This window comes from Puma concolor, chromosome B2 (assembly GCF_028749965.1).
Source record: "Puma concolor isolate L17-30 chromosome B2, mPumCon1.1.hap2, whole genome shotgun sequence".
Taxonomy (NCBI): domain Eukaryota; kingdom Metazoa; phylum Chordata; class Mammalia; order Carnivora; family Felidae; genus Puma; species Puma concolor.
The window spans coordinates 72,295,046-72,315,620 of NC_141671.1; the positions used below are offsets into that span (position 1 = coordinate 72,295,046).

General features: G+C 35.1%; 1 protein-coding gene and 1 long non-coding RNA gene across 6 annotated transcripts in view; one reads left to right on the top strand and one right to left on the bottom strand.

Moving 5' to 3' along the window:
* The window catches only part of PHIP (PHIP subunit of CUL4-Ring ligase complex), a 139,039-nt gene that overhangs the window by 34,382 nt on the left and 84,082 nt on the right, over positions 1–20,575 (bottom strand). For all 3 annotated transcript variants that reach the window (XM_086707280.1, XM_086707279.1, XM_086707278.1), the window contains exons 21-25: positions 11,921–12,061; positions 9,183–9,259; positions 6,419–6,647; positions 2,791–2,910; positions 733–840 (exon numbers count right to left, since the gene is read on the bottom strand). In XM_086707280.1, the coding sequence (XP_086563406.1) occupies positions 733–840; positions 2,791–2,910; positions 6,419–6,647; positions 9,183–9,259; positions 11,921–12,061 (675 nt within the window). The remainder of the gene's footprint in view (positions 1–732; positions 841–2,790; positions 2,911–6,418; positions 6,648–9,182; positions 9,260–11,920; positions 12,062–20,575) is intronic.
* The window catches only part of LOC147581040 (uncharacterized), a 46,802-nt gene continuing 39,605 nt past the window's right edge, over positions 13,379–20,575 (top strand). For 2 of the 3 annotated variants that reach the window (XR_015251338.1, XR_015251337.1), the window contains exon 1: positions 13,379–13,492. This is a non-coding gene — a long non-coding RNA (uncharacterized LOC147581040). The remainder of the gene's footprint in view (positions 13,493–20,575) is intronic. The other variant, XR_015251339.1, reaches the window with a different exon arrangement.

The window sequence follows — 20,575 nt, forward strand, 5'->3', positions numbered from 1 at the left end:
ATATAAAAAATAAGAAACCATCTTCACAAAATAAACTGATAAAACTAATTAAAACATTTCTTCATTTCTGTCTTGATCTAGGTGGTGATTATCCTGTGCATGTAAAAATTTGTTGACCTATGTACTGAAGATCTGTGCATGTTATAGTACACAAATTATATCTCAACAGAAAATTTAAAAAGAGAGGGGCGCTTGGGTGGCTCAGTCAGTTGAGCATCTGACTTTGGCTCCGGTCATGATGTCACGGTTTGTGGGTTTGAACCCTACATTAGGCTCACTGTTGTCAGTGCAGGGCCTGCTTCAGATCATCTGTGCCTCCCCTGCCCCTCCCCCACTCAAGCTTTCTCTCAAAAATAAACATTAAAAAATAAATAAATAAAAAATTTATAAAGGGGAAAACTTTACTGAAATAAAAGTTTTCCAATATAGTTCCAAAGACCTCTACATAATTTTGAACTCTGTCTGATAAATCTAGAAATACTCACACACACGAAGTTTACCTTAGACATTAGTACTAATTTTCTCTATAATTACATTTTGTACCCAATTTATAAACTATAGGAATATATAAATTCAATCTTGTGTCTCTCTGAAAATTAAATACCTTCTACTCTCTAGGACTGCTTCAACTAAAAAAGGTATCTTCATGGAACAGTTTCTTACAGTGAAAAGAGTACCATTCAATACAATTTTCTACATAATCTAGAACTTTTTAAATAATAAACACCATACCCGTAGTTCCATTTTATGCCACGGCTGTTTTTTGGGATTGATACTATAAATCTTATTTTTCCGGGCCATTTCAACATATGCTTCATGTCCTTGCCGGAAATAATAAACCTAAAAAGTAAATAAAGTCACAGTTTTAAAACTTGAATGTTTCCTTTAACCCAAGATGCAAGGTATCAGCTAAAATTGCAGGAGAGAATTTAATGTTCTTTGAACAGAAAGAAATTCTAGTATTTTGTTATTTTCCCCCTTCTTTTCCTAAAGTTGTCCTAATGTCACTTAATCATAAACAAAGTGTTCTAAATAACATTACTTTGGTTACACATTAAGAGGATAAAATGAGCAGTTTGTTTGTTTCACTGTTTTATTTTTGGATTCAAAGTAAGTTGACCTATGTTGTATAACAAAGTAAATTGTAAGTAGGAGTCACCATCAGTTTATTATTCACTTATTTTGGTAGCAAGTGGTATGTACATATGCAGAAAACTTTAACATGAAAAATGTATTTATATAAATTTATTTTATTGTTAAAAAGAGAACAAGGCATATATTTGTTCCAATTTTATGAAGGTCAAATTTGACACTTGACTACCATCTTGTAAACTGGTACTTGACATAGTAGTCTGACACCACCTATTCTTCCCACTACAAAAAAAAATAATAGAGCTTGTTAAGAAATGCTGCTTAAAATTTTAAAGATGTTACTGAGTTCTTAGTAACATTTTGGGATATCCATTATTCTACGTACTTTTGCTCCAGTTGTTTGAAATTTCATATGAAGGAATAGTGCTTGCTGAATAATGAGAACTTACCTGTTTAAGCATCAATGATCAAAAAGATAAGTTTAACATATTGAAAGAAAATTGTTTAACAAGGATTTACACACTTTCTAGTAATAGTGAATATAATTTACTGGAAATAATAAATATAATTTAACCAAGCATCTTCTTGATGCTCAAGGATCTGTTAGGACCTATCACCATTACGGGAATGTTCTGTGCACTTCATGTCTTCTTTAGTAGGGTCTCTAAATGAGTTTTTTTGGACCGCTCTTTAGAGTTACTCTTGCATTATATGTTTTCTTTTTTTTAATGTTTATTTATTTTTGAGAGATAGAGACAGAGCCTGAGTGGGGGAGGGGCAGAGAGAGAGAGAGAGACAGAATCCGAAGCAGGCTCCAGGCTTCAAGCTGTCAGCACAGAGCCCAGTACGGGAGTGGGGAGGGGGGCCTCCAACTCATAAATCACGAGATCATGACCTGGGCCGAAGTCAGACGCTTAACCGACTAAGCCACCCAGGCGCCCCTTGTTTTTTCTTTTTTTTTTTTTTTACTGTCCACTGTCACTTGCCACTTTCTACTGCTCATTAGTGTGGTCTGCTAAAGAAGCTCATATTGTACTTCCTAATTTATTACTGCTAATCTATTGGATACCAGATGACTCTGCTTCTGAACATCTATGCATAAAATAAGAACACATGAACCCTGGAGTGGGAAATTTTGATCTAAGATCTTACATTTTCATTTCAAATTCATAAGTGCATAGTCCAAAATGATGGCCAATCACATTTTTTAAAAACTGAAATATTCCTTATTCTAAGACAATAAATATTTTAAAAGATCTAATAAATAAATTATAAACATTGTATTTAAATGAAAACTTATGAAATAAAATTAAATAGAAATAAAATGCTGAATTGCATTTTTCCTTTAACATGCTATATATTTAAGCCTTAAGCTAAGAAAAAAAATATTTTTAGAAAGGAAAAGAAAACTGGCAATAGAATCCTCTTGTTAAAAACAATACGAGTTTTTAAAATGTTAATAAAATTCCCATTCTCTTACAATATTTAGTTTTTGCTATTGCAATATTTAAAGTGGCAAGTGGCCTCAAAAAAGATTGGAGCTTTCCTCCTAATTAGTTTTTCCATACAAAGCTTACAAGCATCCAAAAATGAGATACTTTATGAGACTGCTACAGTTTTCTACAGTTCTGTTTCAAGAGCTATTAAAAAAAAAAAAAAGGCTTAAAGATAAGATTGTTTTTAAAAATTTTAAAGTACCTCATCTCCCATCTGTGGCACAAATGGACATCTTCGGGGAAGAGTATCTGTAATCCATGTTGAAGGTAACCATTCTTCTAATGTCAAACCATTTTCCGTGAGTTCTCCTACAGCCAATCTCTAAAAGTTAGAACATTATAAAGTAATATTATCAGAAAAGCATTCATCTCTCAATCTGCCCTTTGAAATAACTATAAACGTAGTTAAATAAAAGGAGGAAGATATCTTTGAACAAAAATATATATTCAGCTTTTAAAAACCTTATTCTGGGAAGACGGCAGCAATGGCAGTATAGTTATTCAGTCTCTCCAAATCACCACAAAAAAAGAACCAGATAAACTAAAACCTACAGACAACATTCAGAACAAAAGGAGGTGAACAACTGGTGCATCACTCTGAAAAAGACTACGAAAGCTCCTCAAAAGTTAAAAACAGAACTACCCTATGACCCAGCAATTGCATTACTGGATATTTATCCAAAGGATACAAAAATACTCAGAGGCCCATGCACCCCAATGTTTATAGCAGTATTATCAATAATAGCCAAACTATGGAAAGAGCCCAAGTGTCCACTGACTGATGAACAGATAAAGAAGATGTGGTGTATATATAAAATGGAGTATTAGCCACCAAAAAGAATGAAATCTTGCCATTTGCAACGACATGGATGGAGCGAGAATGTACTATGTTAAGTGAAATACAGAAGGACAAATACCATATGATTTCACTCATGTGGAATTTAAGAAACAAAACAGATGAACATAGGGAAGGGAAGAAAGAAAAGAAAGAGAGGGAAGCAAACCATTAGAGACTGAACTATTGAGAACAAACTGAGGGTTGCTGGAGGGGGGGTGAGTGGGGCATGGGCTCAATGGGTAACAAGTATTAAGGAGCGCATTTGTTGTGATAAGCACCCTGGGTGTTAAAATAAGTGATAAATCACTAAACCACTAAATTCTGCTCCTGAAACCATAACTATATGTTAACTAACTAGAATTTAAATAAAAACTTGAAAAAGAAAAAAAAAATTAGAGCCACAGATTTCAGTTTTATACATTGAGGTTTTGAGTTAAAGTATGTGTGAAAAAGGTTTCCTTGGACTTATTAATAAAAAGAAAAAAAAAGGTAGGAAAAGTCTGAAAATTGTTAATTCCAGCCTCAATATGGGCTATTAATTATAGCAGAAAAATATTTCTCCCTGTAAGGAAAATACCTATATTGACTGAAATAGTGAACAACACTTACATGAAACCAGGTTAAGTTGGCTATTAAATAGGAATAATATTTATAACTGTAAGACTTTGGTATGGCACAGCCAAGAATCATTACGACGATACATCTTATTCCTCAATAATTCTTGGGAAACCTAGAATTTTTAAAGTAGGTTTCTATCACTTAGTACTTAAAACCACTTAGGAAATAAAATGCACTGAATATTCCTCAAAATTTCCAGCCTCATCATTTGAATTTTTGTTCATTTTGGAGATACAGGTAATTGAGATCTTTCCTTTGTATTCATGGAAATTCTTCTAGGTTTACCTCACATCTTATTTCTGGAAGCCTTAACCTGAAACTCTAAGAAAAGATGTCCTTATTTGATTCGAGCTATCATCTTTAAAATTAATCTGGTAATTAAACATATTAGACAATGTGATATTCTATTTTTATCTTGGGGGATTAAAGCAACTTGTTAATCACACATTGTTTTCAGATAAGTACTATGTCTTACACTTCTTTTTATCCACTGTATTGCTTTATAAACCGTAAGCCTTCAATAAAAATTTATTAATCTGGTTTCCAGAGTTCCTAACAATATAATGGACATATATCAGATACATCTGAGATGACTTTACTGCATCTCTGGAGAATTCTATTAATAACCATTTTCTTTATCTGCCTTACTGGCTCTTAATTAATTCGAATACAATTAGTCATATGGAAAATGTCTTCATCTGTTCATACTTGCAGTAAATATTACTTAATGAATCTGTAACTTTCCAACTCTATGACCCTATGCGTAAGAAGGGAAATATTATTGTGTTTATTTGGAATAACAAAGAGACTAAAGAATAAGAACAATTCTATTGTTAGATCCATTGGTAGACTAATACCAAACCATGTGTACAAAAACCAAATTGAAGGGAACAGTCTATAATATCCTTACCTCATGATATTTAAAGTCTGTCCCACATAAATTCAGTGGCACACAGATCCTGTTGTAATACTTCAATAAAAATTGTGAAGTTAAAATATGCCAAACAGCAACAGTGGATCTAAATGTGGCATTGCATAAAAAAGCCCAAGGTGTTAGTTTACACACAATTATCAATCAAAAGGAACCAGGTGAGTTAGGTAAACTGCACTCTTGAGACAAAAAAATTACGTTCTCACAGTGACTTAACACTGTAAACCTCAAAAGTTAATCAAAACTGTCTTGAGATAAGAAAAAAAATGTTTATTAGTCAGATAGAAGGCTAAATCAGTTTTCTTCAACCAGTCTGTGTACCACATAAAATAATGGGTCAGCCTACATTTATCATCACTGACACATAAGAGACACACAAGAGAAAACTGAGCACATATATGTGTGATACTCTCTTTGGTAAATCATCCCCAGACAAAAGCAGAGTAAGTAATAAGAATAGTAGGCTGAGGAATCCAAATTAATAAATAATTATAAAGCTGAAACAAGAGTTCAGATGATACAGATAAAATAAACATTAAAAACAGAAGTTTTCTTAAAATTTTCAAAGCTCTCTGGAGATAAAGACAGCCTCCCTCGTATTTAATCCTATAATTAACAACTTATATTTAATTCTAAAAATGAAAGAGGTTAAAAAAAATCTTCCTTGTGTTTATTTAACCAAATATACTTTCTACTTATAGTCTTTTGGGGAATAGAAAACATCTCCCTTGTATTTCATTTACTTTAGAGCGAAAGTTAAACAGCTCTTATTTTTCTTAAAAGAATTCCATTTCCATAAGAGCTGACAGTTCTTATTTCCGTAACATTTATCTCTTACGTTCTGATTTGTCTCAAATTACCCAGACTAAAGATGAAGTAATCAAGTCAATACTGCTACTGACCTAAGGATCATCTAATTATGGCTCATCTTCTCTATAAATTAATGAAAGCTTGTTAATAACTGTAGTATCCTATTTTAGATTCATATTTGCCTTGTAGTCAACTATGACAAGTTCTGCCATTATTATTCCAAGTCATGTGTGCTCTATGCTTGCTGGTTATTTTCAGCAATTAACAATCAATAAGGATGGTCAAAAAGCAAAGGAAATTAAAAGACTCATAAAACTATATGTTTTTAAACTTTTTTTATATACACAAATGAATAAATCCCAAGAGATTACCAAAAAAAAATCTGCTCATAAGATTAAATGCTCAATATTGAGAATATGGTAATTCTATAAGTAAATACTCGCACATGCTAATTTAAAACTTGAGAAAATTAAATACGTTTGGCATACTATATTTTGCTACTGTATACTTCTGAGTTTTTTCCAATACTACTTGCTGGTACGCCTCAACAGCATTTATGTTTATCAGCAGCACTTTTAAAAAGTGTGCTTTGTTTTCATAGAAAACAATTTATATTAAAAAAAACAAAAAAACCTTTTGTTTTCTTTCTTTGGGTTTCTTTTTCTTTGGTGATATTTGTCCATCTTTTTCTTCATTTACTTTTTTCCTTTCCTTTTTAATCTGTTTTTGCTTCTGTTTTTCAGATTCTTCTTCATCTGAACTGCTTTCTGCTTTCTTGGTTTTATGCTTAGGAATTTTCTTTGGTGGCTGCAGATTAATTCCTGCATCTGCTGTCCAGTCAGAATAATCACTAGAGTAGTCACTAAAAGGCAAAAGGGATTAAAAAATACAAACAGAAGACATACCGTAAGACTATTTTATAAATATAAAGAGATCACAATGACAGAGTAACAAACTAAAAACACTTCCCTTTCAACTCATGTTCTAAACAGTTTCTTAAAATTCTGTCAGCTTAACTTAAGTATCTCAAAAACTTTAAGATAAATAAGGCTATAGCTTTAATTGAAACAATGAATTTAAGTGCCTCCTATGATTTTAACAAAAATATTAATTTCTGGGGCACCTGGGTGGCTCTGTCAGAAAAGTGTTCAACTCATGATCTCAGCTCAGGTCATGATCTCACAGTTTGTGAGTTTGAGCCCTGTGTTGGCTCCTCACTATAGGTGGGGAGTGTGCTTGCTTGGGATTCTCTCTCTCCCCCTCTCTCAAAATAAATAAATAGACTTAAAAAATTAATTTCTGAAGAGTGTTGCATTCTGGGGCAAAATACTGTGGGGAATACAAAAATAAGGAGCAATTCTAGCAACGGCAGATAGTCTTGGATGCCACAGAGATACCAACATTAAGGAGGAGGAAGCATAGGGATTACTTATTTGAGAGGAGCAGGGAACTCTTCACCATAGGTATTTTGATGGTAGAGCACTGGTGCCTTCATGATAGCTGGATATTAAATGGGGGTGAGGTGGGGTTTGTCCCAAGTGTTCCAGCCTATTAGGAAGGTTGTGCTTGCAACTTTTACTCAACATCTACATATACCTTAGACGTAGCTTATGCTTCAAAGAATGCCATGATTCTGAAAACTACATGCCTTAGTGTTTTATGTATCACTACTAAGCATGTTTGCCATTTCTTTTCAGTGTACCTTCAAAAGACTCAAATTTTATTGAACTGATGTTGGTGCAAAATAAAGAATGCAGTTATATTATCTTCTGTTCTAATTTTAGTACATGAGAATACTACTTGATTTTTTACAATTTTAAAACTATAAATGCCTTAAAGAAATCTAAGTTACACTATATTAAAATCAATAGTTTTCCTATATTTAGTGATGATGTATAACCTTACTTCTCTAAAAAGATTAACATGGAAAGGACAGATTTGTCTGGAGTTTTATTCTACTACCACCACTTCGAACCCCTGTCCCCAAAATCCCTAACAGACATCTACCTATATCTCCCTAAGAATAATCATTACAGATAAGAATCAAATAATTAAGGTGCATTCTAGTATGATTTCATGACTTCATTTTAATTTGAAAACAATATTAAAGAACTTGGTTTAAAAAATATTTTCAGATTCTATACTGGATGCATGGGAATGCATCTGCAGAGCACACATCTATCCAAGAATAAGCTGTCCTCAACTTATGAGCATTTATTTATACTAACTCCAGCCCATGGTCACTAAAAATGGCACCTGCCAAATACTCACAGCTGCTACTCTCCAGAGCACTTGGCACTTACAGAAAATCTGATGCCAGCACAGATCTGACTACAAACTGCAGAACCCGTGGTCTTTACAACTGCCCCTAACTGCTGAAGCCACTACTACTTTCTCAATATATGAACTTCTATGCTGTCTCATGGTTTGAGATACTCTATTTTCCACTGCTGAGCCAAAAGAAAGTGAGTTTTTCTTTTATTGCCCTGTTTCAAATATAGAAATCTCCCAGACACAGCCATGGGTACATGCATATCATCACTAGGAGTCAATGTTGTAGGAATAAGAAAGCCCTTGATTCTAACACTGATATAAGGAATTCTGATAACCTCCACCTCTTCGTTTCCTTGGCAATTTTAAGAGCTACTGCTGACAGGGATAAGTGTAAGGAGCTAAATATAATCAAAAGCTACTTTCTTGGTACTAAGACCTTATAAGGTCAGCAAAGATCAGCCCTATAACAATGTAGATCACCATTATAAGGAAATAAAGGAATCCTCACTTCTCATTGCTGGAAGAAATAATTATCATTCAACAAATTATACTATATGAAAATAGACAATTCTACAAGATCTCATTACTTCAATGCTTAAGTATTTCTCAAAACCAGTAATGAAACTCATTTGTAGTTCACTATTACAAATAATAGGATTCAGAAGATAAAAGATCAACTAAGAGGACAAATTAAAAGCATCATTTTGCGCATTTAGTTGCAATGACCAAAATTTTTTTCTGCTAAGATAAACATATCAGAAAGAAAATCTCCTAACTTTTGGACTACAAAAAGACCGCCAAAGAAGAACCAACTTTATTTTTTTTAAGTTAATTTATTTATATGTTGGGGGGGGTGGCGCAGAGAAAGAGGGAGAGAAAGGATCCTACTCAGGCTCCATACTCAGCCTGCAGCCTGACACGGGTAAGGCTCGATCTTACAACAGTGAGGTCATGACGTGAGTTAATATCAAGAGTTGGACAATTAACCAACCAAGCCACCCACGTGCCGCCAAAAATAACTTTAAACCCAAAGAAAATTTGAAATGTGTTGCTGATAAAAACGAACCTTCAGGTTTGTAAAGATTTTATATTACACGTGTAGAAATAAAATTCGATGGATTACCTAGAACTGCCATCACTGTGCCATGCTCTCTCATCCTCTTCAGACGTTCCACCACTGACAGCAACAACTTCCCCTTCCTAAGAAATATTTAATATATATTTTATTGTGTAATTTTACATTAACATTCTATGATTATACAAAGTATCAGTCGCTCAATTCTACTCCTGATATTATTACACTATATGTTAACTAACGATTTTTTAAAAATGCAGGCTAAAATGGGGGAGGTAGCTCGAAGGAAATATACCTAACAAATATTTGCTTTATGTATCCCTGGCTAAATGGTTATGCATATGTGATTACATAGATACAGACATAATGGGGAGTAGCATATTTTAAAGCAACTTAAATGTCAAAAACTTTTTTTAATCTCATTTGTTCTACGTTATTACATAACAATTAAAAAAAATATCAGTGATATTTAATAGCACCAATCATATAGTATATTTACAACCATTAAAACCTGATTTTAATTAGCTATAAAACACAGGTCTTATATTTTTATCCAACAAAATTATTAAACATAGCCAACAAAATAATACCTATTAATAATGGATTCAGAGCAATCTCTCAGGTGATTAACATTTTGTTTGTTATTGTTTTTTAAGCCTCAATATATCTTTGAGATTGGATGTTAAATTCTATAGATAACAATGGGAATCAATTTTACTTTTTGGCCCATTTTAAAAACTTAAGGTTTTTCTACAGATGTTACGAGAAGTTTAAATTAGGAATTTATATCTTATTGTTACACTCTGATATTATTCTATACAAATAGTAGAGGATTAAAAAATACCCAAACACTGTTTCTCTTCAGTAAACATACTCTGCTCAACGTAGGATATTCCAGAGAAGCCATTTTCTTTATAAAAATTGTTTTTCAGGGTCACAAAATCTTACACAATTTCTCCCTTGCTCAAATAAAACTTTATGCTTCAGTAAAAACAACAGCTCACGTTAATTAAGCTTTTACTAGTATTTCAGAAATTATTCAAAGCATGTTGTATACATTATCCCATTTGACCTAGACAAAACATTGCTAGTGATAGGGAGCAGTTATTTAAAGAAATTAAAGTTTAAAAAGGTTAAGCAATTTACCCTAGGCAGCATAATTAATAAGCAACTAAGCTACTCCAAAGCTTAGACTCCTCTCCACAAGAATGGTTCAGTATTATCACTTGCTGGGCATATTCACAGAATTTTCCAAGATGATAATGGGATGTATTCCTTTACTAATTCAATAAAATAGCCTATTTGGGGAAGAATTTTTTCTTTTTGATGTCTTAATAATGAAGAATATGTATTATACAACTATTCCACAATGTTTTGAGAACTAAGCAAATATGAAAAGATCAAATCCAACAGTAAATTTAATCTCTGCTCAATATAACTGAAAAAATAAATAAATGATCCGATTATTCCCATCATTACGATACATATTACTTCTTTAAAGGGAGAGAAAAGAAATGTACTTCTATATTCTTAGTAGAAAATTAAGTACTATAGAGAAGTACAAAATATTTGAACTAAAAAAAAAACAGGATTCTTTCCGTTAATATATTGTACCATACACAATATTCTGTTCTCAATGTATTCCTCTAGAAATTTATTCAGTTGCTCTGAATGAATGTTAAAGTATAAGCAAATTAGTTTTGAAGACAAATGAAGGATTAGTTAACTTTTTCCTATGTAACAGATATATGTGAAAATATGTTTCTAATAAACTGAATCATATTTAGAATATTTTATAGAAACATATTACTAAAAGAATCATACTAAATCTTTCAAAAATAAGGAAATATTTTATAAAGGCAAATAACTAGCTCACATATATTTTATGTGTATATCTAAACTGTCATGTGTCAAAATTATGTTATTAGTATATTTGGTCATTTTACTAGATTGGACATTATCATTTCGACCTGGCCATACTAGGACCTGAAGCCAATGGAGATTAACTTCTCAACTGTGGTTAGCATACTCTCACAGTTTGAGTTTTACTGCCATGTCTACAAAGTAGAATATACTCAGAGAATTCCCGTATATGTCTAACATTGCTTCATAAACATATAGTAGTCAATAGGATCATAGAGTCTTTGACCTAACTGGGGGAGGGATGATTGGGAAGGTGGAGAGGGTAAGGGAAATGTTGTAAATACTTAAGATTAATTTATGATCGTAAATTGGTTGCCTTTGTTGAAAGAATATATAATTTAGTAGGGACAATGATATTTATAGAAATAATTATGCATAAGGAAAATTTAAAAGATTAAATTAAGAAAGTCATACACTAGTACAGAGCTAAAAAGCTAACCAAAATTGCCAAATGTCTCTTAATTAGTTATTATAATTACAGACTAGAGCTACATGGTATTAGTTTAAAAGGTTGGCTTTAGTGTAAAGAAAGGAACTTGGGTTTAACTCCCGCTCTACCATTTAATAATTAGGTACATAGGTAATCTAAACATCTCTGAACTTCAGACACCTCATACATAAAATAGGAATAATTCATTCACATGCATTTGTTTTGTGGATTTGGTATTATGAATATGTGTGCCATGCTTGGCACATATATAATAAGTCTTCAGTAAATGGAAGCTATCACTATCATTTTAAGACCTAGAAAACATCATCTTTGAGCTACATCTATAATACATCAATGAATACAAAGAATGAAAGTCATATTAAAAAAAACAAGTAAAACTGATAACAAATTTATGAATGTGCTGAGATCTTACATCTGAAGAACTAGTGCCATTTTCTATCTCTTCTGAAGGTCTAGGAGTCTCTTCCAATGCAGATCTTGTACGATAATTGTGTTGATTTGTCTGCTGCCTTTTGGATTCTCCAAGATCCAGGAAATGCTCATGAGCATGATTCTGGAAAAAAGTAAATTAAATTTTATTTATTTAAAATGTGATCAAAGAGCATGCTTTTTCCTGTAGAAGTTATATATTTTTTAATTATTAAAAAATACATTCATATTTAAGATAAGCACATAAGTGGACTATAGTTCCAGTTCAAGTATTTTAATAGTAAATCATTAATATTAAATATTTAGGTTAAATCACAGGTTTGTGAAATGCTAAAATTCACTTACTGATAAATTAGCTTAGAAATAGTTTTTTTCTGATTAAGTGATACAGACTAAACGATTCATAATGGCAGACTAACAATTCTCCTATACCCACATTAAACCTATAGAACAGATATAAGAAAGAGGACGATGGGCTGTGAGACATATGTCATTAGGCAGGGGCAAACTGGAAACCAAAACGGTGATCAAAAAACTACCCTACCACTGTGAGGCTAGGACACCAGGTGGCTGGCTATCTCTCTTTGGCTGCAGACTGAACGCAGCAGATGAGAACACAACTAACAATGATCAAAAACTGAGAAAACCCAACATGGTGACAAACCCAACAAACCTAAGAATTCACACCTGAAAAAAAAAAAAAAAGACTACTTGTGAATATAAAAGAAAAAAGAAAATAAAGATTACTTTTAAAAACAGACTGCCATGAGATTTATGCATACAATATATCATAAATGAATATATATCATACAATAAGAAAATCTTTAAAGTGACAGAAAATAACTTTGAGACTGTAACCAATTCCCCACCGCCCTCCAGCCCCGGCTTTTTTTCCCCTTCTCATTAAACTTTGTTTTAATGGGTCACAAAATTCTGTGACAGATTTCTGGCCAAGTTGTTTCCATTAAAAGTACTGATTTAAAAGCTAAATTACCTTAAAATTGCTACCCCCCGCCCCAACACACACCAAATGATCCACAAAAGGTTCTTTCAAGAGTTTACAATGCATTACTATCATTAAACAGTTTCTTAAACTTAAAATGGCCATCGGAGGCAAACAGCTCTGAGATTACTCTTCCACTACTAATTAAGACAAGGTGGCCAGTATTAGGAATAATATTCATTTAACTTCCTGGGTGGACTTGGTGACCTTGCCAACTCCAGTAGCCTTCTTGTCCACTGCTTTGATTACACCCACAGCAACTGTCTTATGTCACAAAGAACCAAATGACCCGAGAAGGACAGTCAGAGAAGCTCTCGACACACACAGGCCTGCCAGGAACTATATCAACTATGGCAGCATCAACAGATTTCAAGAATTCAGAGTCCGCTTTCAGTTTCCTCCCAGAAGACCAATCAATCTTCTCCTTTGGCTCAGCAAACTTGTAAGCAATGTGAACTGTGTAACAATTCAGCACAGGTGTACAGCCAGCACTAATTTGGCCTGGATGACTAAAGATAATAATCTGCATTGCGAAGCCAGCTGCTTGCACTGGTGGGTTATTTTTGCTATCAGCAGCCATAGTGCCACAGCAAGCATCTTTTATAAATATGGTCTTGACACTAAAGCCCACATGAGCACCAGAGAGAGCTTCATGGTGCACACATTTCAACAAACTTTACTACAACTGTAGTGATTCAAGCAAAGATGACCACCATGCCAGGTTTGAGGACACCAGTCTGCACTGGGCCTACGGGGACAGCACTAATACTACCCAATTTTGTAGGCAACAGGGAAGGGCGGGCACAAATGTCTGTAAGTTGGATGAGTTGGTGGTAGAATGTCAAAACTGTCCAGAACTACAAGCAGCATGGTTCCGTTGGCACTGTTATCTTTACAGGTGATTTTCCATCTCTTGAACCAATGTACGTCAGCACTTGGTTCTAATATGTACCAGTCCAACCGAAAACTGGCACAAATGCTATGGTGTAGAGGTTACAGTCAATTTCCTTTTTGAGAAAGAGGAGGCAGAGCGTGAGAGAGTGAGTGAGTGAGTGGGGGAGGGGGAGAAAGAGAGGGAAACACAGACTCCAAAGTGGGCCTAGACTACGAGCTGTCAGCACAGATCCCGACGTAGGGCTTGAACTCATGAAAAGTGAGACTATGACCTGAGCCGAAGTTGGACACTTAACTAACTGAGCCACCCCAGGTGCCTGAGACAATTTTCTTAATGTAGGTGCTGGTTCCTTAACAATTTCTTCATATCTCTTCTATGAGGTGCTCACAAGAATTCATGCTATTAACACAAAATAAGAAGTTATGTAACATTAATCACTCGTTTGTGTTCATTTTCAGGTGATTCTCGGTCAGGAAACTTTCAGAATGTTGTTTTACATGTTTTCAAATCTATCACGTGCTTAGTTGAGGTTTTAAAATTTTTAATTCTATATCATTTACTCCTTGTTTCTACTGTTTGGCATGGCACACCAGCCAGGTTAATTTCAAGAAAATGCTGGTTTATTATTTTTCAACTCTTTCCTCCCTCTATTGTCTCTTCTTCAGAGACTCATTAATACTTTGCATGCTCTCTTTACATATACCTACATACATATTACATAACTATGTATGTTTGCTTTTTATACTTCCCTCATTCTTCCCATTATTTCATTCCCTGTTGATACACTCTGGGGGAGTTCTTCAACTTGACTTTCCAGCTTACTAACTAACTTTTCAGTGTCTTACATTCTTCTAGTCAGGTCATCCACTGAGTTCTTGGTTTCAATAATGATGTGTTTCATCCCAATGTATCTAATGGGATCCTCTCCAAAACTGCTTAAGGCTACATGTTCCCAATATTCTTGCCTAGCTCTCTGAGAATATGCTATTTCAACTATCTATTCTGTGCATCCAATTAGTTTCCCTATGTAAGTCATGTAAGTCCATCTGTAGTGTGGTTTTTTTTTTTAACCTATCATGCTTTGGCTTCACAAGCATGTTGGGGCGCTAATATTGCACTGAGGAGGAGGAGGAGAGAAAAAAGCAAAAAATCTAGGTCTTGTATTGTACTCCTAAAAAAGATTATTGAGGCGTATGGGTGAAGGAGATGTGCACTTCAAGACTCATCATACTGCGAGTTCTGCCCCTAGGAGAGGGGCTGTGGTCCCAGTGGTGGGCTGGGGACAGACATCGGGTCTGACTGTGGCCCCGCCCACCAACACAAGTTTCTCTGGACAGCACAGGGGAAGTACCCTGCAGTTTGCAGCTACTGCAGGGACTACCCAAAATGACGAAACGGAAGAATTCTCCTCAAAAGAAACTCCAGGAAGTAGCGACAGCTAACGAATTGATCAAAACCGATTTAAGCAATATAACGGAACAAGAATTTAGAATAATAGTCATAAAATTAATCGCTGGGCTTGAAAAAAGCATACAGGACAGCAGAGAGTCTATTGATACACAGATCAAGGAACTAAAAAATAGTCATGAGGAATTAAAAAATGCTATCAATGAGGTGTATAATAAAATGGAGGCGGCCATAGCACAGATTCAAGAGGCAGAGGAGAGAATGGGTGAATTAGAAGATAAAATTATGGAAAAAGAGGAAGCTGAGAAAAAGATTAAAAAAATCCAGGAATATGAGTGGTGAGTTAGAGAACTAAGTAATGCAATCAAATGGAACAATATCCCTATCATCAGAATTCCAGAAGAAGAAGAGAAAGAAAGGGGCTGAAGGTGTACTTGAACAAATCATAGCTGAGAACTTCCTTGATCTGGGGAAGGAAACAGGCATTGAAATCTAAGAGGCACAGAGGAACTCCCTTCAGACGTAACTTGAATCGATCTTCTGCACAACATACCATTGTGAAACTGGCAAAATACAAGGATAAAGAGAGAATTCTGAAAGCAGCTAGGGATAAACAGGCCTTAAAATACAAAGGTAGACACATACGGGTAGTAGCAGACTTATCTACTGAAACTCGGCAGGCCAGAAAGGAATGGCAGGAAATCTTCAACGTGATGAACAGAAAAAATATGCAGCCAAGAATCCTTTATCCAGGGATGCCTGGGTGGCTCCGTTGGTTAAGCGTCTGACTGCAGCTCAGGTCATGATCTCACAGCTTGTGAGTTCGAGCTCCGTGTTGGGCTCTGTGCTCACAGCTCAGAGCCTAGAGCCTGCTCAGGATTCTGTGTCTCCTCTCTCTCTGCCCCTCCCCCACTTGCGTGCTCACTTGCTTGCTCCTTCAAAAATAAACAAACATTTAAAATAACTAAAAAAAAAAAAAAAAAAAAAGAATCCTTTATCCAGCCAGTCTGTCATTCAGAATAGAAGGAGAGATAAAGGTTTTCCCAAACAAACAAAAACTAGAGGAATTCATCACCACCAAACCAGCCCTACAAGAGATCCTAAGGGGGATTCTGTGAGTGAAATGTTGCAAGGACCACAAAGTACAAGAGACATCACTACAAACATGAAACCTACAGACATCACAATGACTCTAAACCCGTATCTTTCAATAACAACACTGAATGTAAATGGACTAAATGCTCCAACCAAAAGACACAGGGTATCAGAATGGATAAAAAAACAAGACCCATCTATTTGCTGTCTACAAGAGACTCATTTTAGACCTGAGGACACCTTCAGATTGAAAGTGAGAGGATGGAGAACCATCTATCATGCTACTGGAAGTCAAATGAAAGCTGGAGTAGCCATACTTATATCAGACAAACAAGACTTTAAATTAAAGGCTGTAACAAGAGATGAAGAAGGGCATTATATAAAATTACAGGGTCTATCCATCAGGAAGAGCTAACAATTATAAATGTCTATGCGCCAAGTACAGGAGCCCCCAAATATATAAAACAATCAGAAACATAAGCAACCTTATTGATAAGAATGTGGTAATTGCAGGGGACTTTAATACCGCACTTGCAAAAATGGATAGATCATCTAGACACAGGATCAATAAAGAAACAAGGGCCCAAACAAACAGATTGACTTGACAGATATATTTAGAACTCTGCATCCCAAAGCAACAGAATATACTTTCTTTTCGAGTGCACATGGAACATTCTCCAAGACAGATCACATACTGGGTCACAAAACGGCCCTTCATAAGTATACAAGAATTGAGATCATACCATGCACACTTTCAGACCACAATGCTATGAAACTTGAAATCAACCACAGGAAAAAGTCTGGAAAACCCCCAAAGGCATGGAGGTTAAAGAACACCCTTCTAAAGAATGAATGGGTCAACCAGGCAATTAGAGAAGAAATTAAAAAATATATGGAAACAAATGAAAATGAAAATACAACAATCCAAATGCTCTGGGATGCAGCAAAGGCAGTCCTGAGAGGAAAATACATTGCAATCCAGGCCTATCTCAAAAAACAAGAAAAATCCCAAATACAAAATCTAACAGCACACCTAAAGGAAATAGAAGCAGAAGAGCAAAGACACCCCAAACCCAGCAGAAAGACAGAAATAATAAAGATCAGAGCAGAAATAAACAATATAGAATCTAAAAAAAAGGTACAGCAGATCAATGAAACTAAGAGTTGTTTTTTTGAAAAAGTAAACAAAATTGATAAACCTCTAGGCAGGCTTCTCAAAAAGAAAAGGGAGAAGACCCAAATAGATAAAACCATGAATGAAAATGGAATAATTACAATCACTCAAAAATACAAGCAATTATCAGGGAAAACTATGAAAAATTATATGCCAACAAACTGGACACTGTGGAAGTAATGGACAAATTCCTAAGCACCCACACACTTCCAAAACTCAAAAAGGAAGAAATAGAAAACTTGAATGGACCCATAAACAGCAAAGAAATTGAATCAGTATCAAAAATCTCCCAACAAGTAAGAGTCCAGGACCAGATGGCTTCCCTTGGGAATTCTACCAGACATTTAAAGCGAGATAATACCTATCTTTCTGAAGCTGTTCCAAAAATTAGAAAGGGAAGGAAAACTTCCAGACTCATTCTATGAAGCCAGCATTACTTTGATTCCCAAACCACAGACCCAGGAAAAAAGGGAACTACAGGCCAATATCCCTGATGAATATGGATGCAAAAATTCTCAATAAGATACTAGCAAATCGAATTTAAGAGCATATAAAAAGAATTATTCACCATGATCAAGTGGGATTCATTCTGGGCTGCAGGGCTGGTTCGATATTCGCAAATCTATCAATGTGATACATCACATTAATAAAAAAAAAGATAAGAACCATATAATCCTGTCAACCGATGCAGAAAAAGCATTTGACAAAATTCAGCATCCTTTCTTAATAAAAACCCTCGAGAAAGTCGGGATAGAAGGAACATACTTAAACATCATAAAAGCCATTTATGAAAAGCCCACAGCTAATATCCTCCTCGATGGGAAAAACTGAGAGCTCTCCCCGAGATCAGGAACACGACAGGGATATCCACTCTCACCACTGTTGTTTAACATAGTGGTGGAAATGCTAGCATCAGCAATCAGACAACAAAAAGAAATCAAAGGCATCAAAATTGGGAAAGATGAAGTCAAGCTTTCACTTTTTGCAGATGACATGATATTATACATGGAAAACCCAATAGACTCCACCAAAAGTCTGCTAAAACTGATACATGAATTGAGCAAAGTCGCAGGATACAAAATTAACGTACAGAAATCAGTTGCATTCTTACACACCAATAATGAAGCAACAGAAAGACAAATAAAGAAACTGATCCCATTCACAACTGCACCAAGAATCATAAAATACCTACGAATAAACCCAATCAAAGATGTAAAAGTTCTGTATGCTGAAAACTATAGAAAGCGTAGGATGGAAATTGAAGAAGATATAAAGAAATGGAAAAACATTCCATGCTCATGGATTGGAAGAATAAATACTGTTAAAAAGTTAATACTACCCAAAGCTGTCTACACATTCAATGAAATCCCAATCAAAATTGCATCAGCATTCTTCTCAAAGCTAGAACAAGCAATCCTAAAATTTGTATGGAAACACAAAAGGCCCTAAATAGCCAAAGTAATATTGAAGAAGAAGACCAAAGTGGGAGGCAACACAATCCCAGACTTTAGCCTCTGCTACAAAGCTGTCATCATCAAGACAGTGTGGTCTTGGCACAAAAACAGACACATAGACCAATGGAATAGAACAGAGACTCCAGAAGTGGACCCACAAAAGTATGGCCAACTAACCTTTGACAAAGCAGGAAAGAATATCCAGTGGAAAAAAGACAGTCTCTTTAACAAATGGTGCTGGGAGAACTGGACAGAACATGCAGAAGAATGAAACTAGACCACTTTCTTACACCATTCACAAAAATAAACTCAAAATGGATGAAGGACCTGAATGTGAGACAGGAAACCATCAAAACCCTAGAGGAGAAGGCAGGAAAAAACCTCTCTGACCTCTCCCGCAGAAATTTCTTACTTGACACATCTCCAAAGGGAAGGGAATTAAAAGCAAAAATGAACTATTGGGACCTCATCAAGATAAAAAGCTTCTGCACTGCAAGGAAACAATCAACAAAGTAAAAGGCAACCGACAGAATGGGAGAATATATTTGCAAATGACATATCGGTCAATGGCTAGTATCCAAAATCTATAAAGAAGTCACCAAACTCCACACCCAAAAAACAAATAATCCAGTGAAGAAATGGCCAGAACATGAACAGACACTTCTCTAGAAGACATCCAGATGGCCAACAGGCACATGAAAAGATGCTCAATATCACTCCTCATCAGGGAAATACAAATCAAAACCACGCTGAGGTATCACTTCATGCCAGTCAGAGTGGCTAAAATGAACATATCAGGAGACTTTAGATGCTGCAGAGGATGTGGAGAAACGGGAACCCTCTTGCACTGTTGGTGGGAATGCAAACTGGTGCAGCCGCTCTGGAAAACAGTGTGGAGGTTCCTCAAGAAAGTAAAAATAGATCTACCCTATGACCCAGCAATAGCACTGCTAGGAATTTGCCCAAGGGATACAGGAGTGCTGATGCATAGGGGCACTTGTACCCCAATGTTTATAGCAGCACTTTCAACAATAGCCAAATTATGGAAAGAGCCTAAATGTCCATCAACTGATGAATGGATAAAAAAGTTGTGGTTTATATATACAATGGAATAATACTACTTGGCAATAAGAAAGAATGAAATCTGGCCATTTGCAGCAACAGGGATGGAACTGGAGTGTGTTATGCTAAGTGAAATAAGTCATACAGAGAAAGACACCATATGTTTTTACTCTTATGCGGATCCTGAGAAACTTAACAGAAGACCATGGTGGAGGGGAAGGAAAAAAAAAAAGTTAGAGAGGGCGAGAGCCAAACTGTAAGAGACTCTTAAAAACTGAGAATAAACTGAGGGTTGATGTGGTGTGGGAGGGAGGGGAGGGTGGGTGATGGGCATTGAGGAGGGATGAGTACTGGGTGTTGTATGGAAACCAATTTGACAATAAATTTCATACAAAAAAAAAAAAAAGAAAAGTGAATAAACAAACATTAATAAAAATAAAGCAAATGTAAAGACTTAAAAAAAAAAAGACTCATCATAACTGCAATCTGAGTTCAACCATTCCCTGTTCTTTCATCCAACTCCACTCTCCAGTTCTTTCTCCGCAACC